The 6,672-nt window shown below is 46.0% G+C and overlaps 1 protein-coding gene across 1 annotated transcript in view; it reads right to left on the reverse strand.

Moving 5' to 3' along the window:
- Positions 1-2,438: 2,438 nt before the first annotated feature.
- VWF (von Willebrand factor) overlaps positions 2,439-6,672 on the reverse strand; it is a 198,100-nt gene continuing 193,866 nt past the window's right edge. Inside the window, exons 47-50 of the mRNA XM_011955306.1 lie at positions 6,272-6,400; positions 5,722-5,761; positions 3,330-3,427; positions 2,439-2,758 (exon numbers count right to left, since the gene is read on the reverse strand). Coding sequence (XP_011810696.1) covers positions 2,570-2,758; positions 3,330-3,427; positions 5,722-5,761; positions 6,272-6,400 — 456 coding nt within the window. The 3' untranslated portion in view covers positions 2,439-2,569. The remainder of the gene's footprint in view (positions 2,759-3,329; positions 3,428-5,721; positions 5,762-6,271; positions 6,401-6,672) is intronic.

The following is a 6,672-nucleotide window of genomic DNA, read 5'->3' on the forward strand; positions in this document are numbered from 1 at the left end:
GGTGCAGCACACCAACATGGCACATGTATACATATGTAACAAACCTGCACGTTGTGCACATGTAGCCTAGAACTTAAAGTGTAAAAAAAAAATGTCAAGTAACTTGGCTCTAAGAGGATCTCAGGATTCCAAAGCAGGCAGCCTGCCCTGGAGTTTGTAGCATAACACTCTGCTATTCTGCTCCTTTCTATCCTTAACAACCCCTTTCTCCCTGTCTACTTCCAGGGACGGTTCTCGTGTCTTTTCAGTTCCCAAACGATTGAAAAATGATCACCATTGCTCCTTCATTCATTCCCTTTCTTCTTTCCCTCCAGCAGTTTCTTAGTCTCTGTATACTCCTTCCTTGAGACCCCCCTTAAAACATCCACTTTGGGGTGCTGTCTTGCCTGGTCTGAGGGTGAGTAAGAAAGAGGGTCCCTGAAACCAGGTATAGATAGTGCCTTTGGAATACCTGTAAATAAAGAAAGACTGCCAAGACACTGCTCCACACACACTAGCTCCAACAGTTTCTCTTCTTGCATCCTTTTTACTCAGCTCCCTTCCATTGTTTTGGGTTTTTTAAAAATAATTAAAACATGCAGTTTTCCGATTCAGCTTTTTTCTTGATGGTAAAATGTGGTATCAGTAAACATGAGAAGTTCAAGCTAGCAAGACACAGGCAGTTGGAAAATCAACAACCTATGCTGCAGAGGTAGCCTTCCTGCTGAATTTATCTGGAGCTGATGCTTCCAATAACAGCTTGTCCCTAGCTAGAGTGTTAGGTGATCAGTCAGAAGAGCGACAGTTAATTCCCTGTCCCTGGATCTGGTTTCCTACCAAGAGAGACCTTAGAGGCTACCCAAAGTTGGGAGTGGGGTGATGGATGGAGAGACAGCAACCTTTGAACCTTACTGAGTAGTTATATAAAACTTCTGTCCATTCTTCCTCCCTTCTGCCCCACTAAACTTCCCACCAAGCCTACTCAGCATCATCTATGCCATTTTCCTGTAATGAGGCTTCCCTTAAGGTTAAGCTCAGGCAATAACAGAAGAGGTAGAAACTTAGGGATGCAGCAGTCACTGGTCCCCATGTCAGCATGGAAAGAGTGTAAGCAACAGGGACTGTGTGGCTCTGATGGGATGGCCTGGGAGTTCTTATCCATGTGTCAAGACACCTGGGTTTCGAACCTGGTCCTGCCACCCAGCAGTTATGACCTTTGGCAAGTCACCTGAGTTCTCTGAGCTGCTTTCATTGCTTGTAAAGAAGTGGAGGAGGGACAGTGAACTAGATGTCTAAGTCCCTTTTGACTCCATTATCCGGTACTTTCAATGAGGTGAGTCTCTCCTGTGTCAAAAGTATTTGGAATGAAAAGCAATTCTTCATCCAATTCTTGTAATCCAGGACATCCCCTTCTGTCTTATGGGCATTCTCCCTAGCAAGAGTCCCCACAATCTTCCCAGTACGTACATGAAAACTCTTCCATAAATTTTAAGGAAAGACCATCTCTAACTGCAAGGGACAGTACCAGTTAGTGCTTTGGGGACTGGATGATGTCTGGTGTTATCTACACCACTTCCCCTTCCACTGAAGGATGTCTGGAGTACGTAGGGCCTTGGCATCAAGCATAAAGCCTGTAAGAAACCCCGCCGGTCCAGCCCTCACAACAACGGAAATCCCTAATGCTCTGCTGTTAACATTAGAGTCTCTTATTCTCCACCAAAAGCCTTGATTTCCCCATTCTTATTCTCGCCACTTCTTACATGATTATAGAGCAATTTAGTTACCTAAGGACTTGCAGGCCGCATTTTATGCTGAGGTTGTTTATCCTCACCACCTTATGAGTGAGACTAACATTCCTGTTTTCCAAATGAGGAAACTGAGTCTGAGAACGACTAAGAGGCTTGTTAGAGGCCATGCAGCTGAGCGAGGGCCATGTGTGGAGCCCCAGGTCTGCCTCCAAATCTGGGGCTCATGCCCTCAGGCTGAGTTGGGGGACCACACTACTGCCAGGACCCCGTCAGTCCTCAGCACCTCTCCACCTCAAAGGGGCCACTATGGGTACACAGGAGCTCTGTGAGCCATGGACTAAGAGAAATCCTTGTACACCTGGTCAGATACCTTCTCCACACTGCCAGCCGCATGACAACAATAATTATCTATCTCAGCAGGAGCCTGGCTCCAGAACCCACCCCTCTGCTACGTTCAGAAGCCCCTCCATACAGAGACTGGAGAACCCAGTGTTCCTGGGAAAATCCCTTTTACTTCGTGCTATGTTTCGGAAAAGGCCTATGCCACACTATGCCTTTCCCACCCCTGGAGGCAAAAAACATCACTTTTCCCCAGAGGTTGGCAGTATCTCGCACTGACACTGAGGCTTGCAGATGTGGCCTGTGCTTCCTTCCTCAGAACCAGTCTCAGAACTCAGCCCCTGCCCACGAAACAGTGCACCAGCAGCCTTCTGCAAGCTAAGAGCTCAGCCTTTATTGTGGGCCCAGAAAGGCACAAGAGCAGAACATGCAGAGGACTGGCAGCACTCTGGCCTGTCAGGCCAAGGCAGGCAGCAGCAGGCACCCATGCAGCTGCAGCAGCCTCACTTGCTGCACTTCCTGGGGGAACATTTGCACTGCATGGCATTGAGAACCTCGTGGTACACAACAGAGCCATTGATGCAGTGCAGGGGCACCTGCATGGGCTCCGTCCGTGTTGGAGAACAGCAGGAGCACTGGTCCTGCACATCGTTGATGTCAATGGAGTACATGGCTTTGCTGGCACATTTGCCCTGCAAGAAAGCAGAGGAAGATGGGAGCTTCACAATGGTGGGAAGTCCTGGCCTAGGCAGGGCTCTGGGGCAGCTTGCTTTCTCCCTGACCCCTCCAAGCGAGGCAGATCTGATCTCACCCAGAAGCACCCAGGACAGCTAGGCAATTTGTAAAGGAAGATCATGGGTCTGACATGTCCTCTCCTCTATGGTAATAATATCATACCCACATCCATCTAGCTGCAATTTTTATGCACGTTAATGCATAAAATGTTTTATGCCTGATTATGCATGTTTTATGCAGGACATTTTTATATATGTTTGATTGATCTTTAAGAATTGTGGTCTCCATCTTGCACAAGTAACTCTCCATTTTCTGTAAGGGATTTGTTGAGTCATTCCTCCGTTTTTGTTTTTCTTCTGGAGTCAAAAATTCCCAGTTACTTCAATAAAACATTTACAAAAAAAAATGCTTCCAGTTTTCCTTCTCTTCCCTGCGAATTTTCCAGATCCTTCCAGAATGTAACTAAGGATAGGTATCCACGGAGGCTCAGCCCTCCCCACCCAGGCCGTATTGAAGCAGAGCCCTTACCTGGCAGTAGTGGATATCCACCTCTACTTCGGACTTACAGCTTCCCACTTTGACATACTGCAGCCTGGCAGTGATGTCATTGCACTCGGGCTCCTCACCTACAGGACAGGTGAGAGGTGAAACTTGAGGACTGGCTGGGGTTCTAGAGAACACTCTTCAACCCCAGTGCCCTCACTGGGCTGGAAATAGGTCCCTTTCACAGTAACCAAATAACCAAAGCCAGCCACAAGAAGGGAATTCAGTTATCCTGGTTCACCTCAGCTGTTCCTGGCCTGAAATATGCAGAGATATAGTTACTGCTGGACTTAACTCACTTAATGGCACAATTTTAATTGCAGAAAGAGCCTAAATTCACTGTGCTATGGTGATGTAAAATGAATAAGACTTGCCTTTATATCATTGTAGACTCTGAAAACCAAATGGCTGAAGCAACCCTCCTGTGCTTATAACTATATTCAGAAGCTAATGGGCAATGAAGTCATCAATAAGTACAATTACTATCTATTCATTCCTGCCTTGGGGTAAGAGGAAAGGCAAAGTCATGGCGATATAAGGGTATACCCTGCCTCTCTGGGGACCGAGAAGATCCCTAGGCACCTTTGTGAAGGCCTCTCTTTGGGTACTGCTGACTCCAGGTTGCTGACATGGGTTTCTTTTCACACAGGGGTTAGTGGCATTCAGATCTGAAGCTCTACTTGGCCTACTGGGAATTCAAAAATGTAATGCCAGCTCACCATTCCAATCTGAACACTGGGAGTTCACTCTCCTTAGATGGCTCCAAATCTAAATCAACCCTAACTACATATTAGTCTGCCTCCCAATTTCCAGATAACTTCATTGTACAGGGAAAGCCTGCCAATTACATTAAGAGGATGAATTTAAAAAACACATTTAGGCCAACATACTATATTAGGTTGCTGTGGATTTAAATCTCTGAGCCTGGCTTATATTGTCCTCATTAAAATCTCAAAGGCTCTTGAATGCGTTGACCAACAAAGACCCTTTGCAGTGGTTTTGTAGGTTAACAGTCTCTTCACCAAATTCCACGTACAGTGTGCCTAGAGATAATTCTTCTCTGATGGTTTCCTGACTTCACATTCTTTTTTTTTTTTTTTTTTTTTTTTTTTTTTTTTTTTTTTGAGACGGACTCTTGCTCTGTCGCCCAGGCTGGAGTGCAGTGGCTGGATCTCAGCTCACTGCAAGCTCCGCCTCCCGGGTTTACGCCATTCTCCTGCCTCAGCCTCCCGAGTAAGCTGGGACTACAGGTGCCTGCCACCTCGCCCAGCTAGTTTTTTGTATTTTTTAGTAGAGACGGGGTTTCACCATGTTAGCCAGGATGGTCTCGATCTCCTGACCTCGTGATCCGCCCGTCTCAGCCTCCCAAAGTGCTGGGATTACAGGCTTGAGCCACCGCGCCCGGCCTGACTTCGCATTCTTAAACCACGCAAATGGGAATCACAGAAAGACATGCTTTCAGAGTGTTTCCTCAATCTGAGATTTGGTTACAGCAATTGCAGGGGCTGTCACAGTAAGCCATCAAGAAAAGAATGAATAACTGAACACTGAAGGTATTCATGTTTTCACTCTTCCTTTCTCCACGTGTAAACAAGCATGCACCTGTGAACCTAGGACAAAAAAAAAAAAAAAACCCTAACCTAAAACAAAAAATATTAGTCCAGGCAAGTAATTCTATATTCAGAAAATAAGGCAGTAGTACTGGGATCCTGAAAGTTATCTGTGCTCATAAACACAAGCATGTATGGGAAGAATACTGCCTGATGTGCAGATTTGTGTCTCGTCTCCAAAGCCGCTGCTGTGAGTGATGAGAACCAATCAGTATGACATAACTACAAGGTCAAGAGGACTCAGAGTGAAGAATAGGGGGTGATAAACTTAGACCAGCACCCACGGCACATGCGGGCTGTTGTTAGCTGGTGGCTTAGCTTTCTCTTTAAGATAGCTTTAGCACACTCATGAATAGACATGTGTTGAGAGTCTACTCTGTCAAGATCAGAGATCCAAGGTGCCTGTCTTTAGGAAGCTTTGGTTGGAAAGGGAACATATTGTTCCAGGATAGGACTATGAGCAATCAAAGATCCTATGAGGGGAAAGGCACGTAAGAAGCTGGAGACAGGAGGGAGTTTACAGAAAAAGGCGAAAGAGATTGCTCCATGGGCATCTAAAAGGGAGTTCTAGAGGGCAGTCTGATGACGTCCAAGGAGAGGAGGCTGCTCCCTGCAAGACTGAACCAGTGGTCAAGAAATATCTTTCTGAAATAAAGCTTACTCCAAACAACAGTCATTGGGCTTGCTAATGGCAAGAAGCAAGCTGCAAAGAGCCCCTAGACTGCTCTGATGGGTTTCAAGGGATAAGATATTAGTAATGTACTCACATGTGTCACAGCAGGTGCCCGGAATTTTCATAATTTTACCCTAAGAAAACAGCAAAGTTGCAGGTTAGGCACAAACAGTACAGAGTAGACAGCTTTCAGGTCACTCCGGGCCAATTTTTAGCTCTGAACTCACAGCCCTGCGCTTACGTGTCCAGATGTAAACTATGCTTTCCTATATATATATATGTGAGCAGCTTGACCACCCTACCTGACCAGGCTGAAACAATCTTGATTATTCTGAATTCTCTTCCAAATGAGTCATCAGAATCTTCATTACCAGGGCGACTAAGAATCAGTTTGATCTCACATCTTCCTATTCAAGAATCACACTCAGTCTCCCTCAAGGAAAATGTTTTTTTAAAACATCCTATTGGCAGAGAATTTTCTCTCTCCATAGGCTTTGATTTCATAATCTCACTGATTCTTCAATGAGGCCAGAGATCTGCCTCAGACACTGGGATATTAAGCCAGAGCTGGGATGCACGCTCTTCAGAAGGATCTTGTTCTTAGAGATTGAGACAGTAAAGAGGAAAGCAGGATGAGTACTCACTCCCTCAGCCAGACACTTGTGTTCATCAAAGGGCGGACAGCCTGTGACCCTCTTCTCCCAGAAGTACTCTCCTCTCTCATTGACCTTGCAGAAGTGAGTATCACAGCCATCCTGAAGCGTCTCATCACGCTGGAAGGAGAGAGGAGGAGTGGGTCAAGTCAGAGATAGTGTTTGGTTCACAAAGCCACTTCAAACCATGAGCTTGACTCCATGGAGTTGATGAAGCAATCTGGAGAACCATGAAGCAAGAACAAGACAATGTATAATAAAGCCCCCACACCCAGAACACAGACCAGAAGTGGAGTCCCAGTTTTACAGCTTGTATCTTATGAACAGGGCTGCTATGCAGACTCTTCCGACCAGTTAAATGCTTGAAGGATTGGGATACAGCAACAGCAAAG

This window comes from Colobus angolensis, unplaced genomic scaffold, assembly GCF_000951035.1.
Source record: "Colobus angolensis palliatus isolate OR3802 unplaced genomic scaffold, Cang.pa_1.0 Scaffold11, whole genome shotgun sequence".
In the NCBI taxonomy this organism is placed as follows: domain Eukaryota; kingdom Metazoa; phylum Chordata; class Mammalia; order Primates; family Cercopithecidae; genus Colobus; species Colobus angolensis.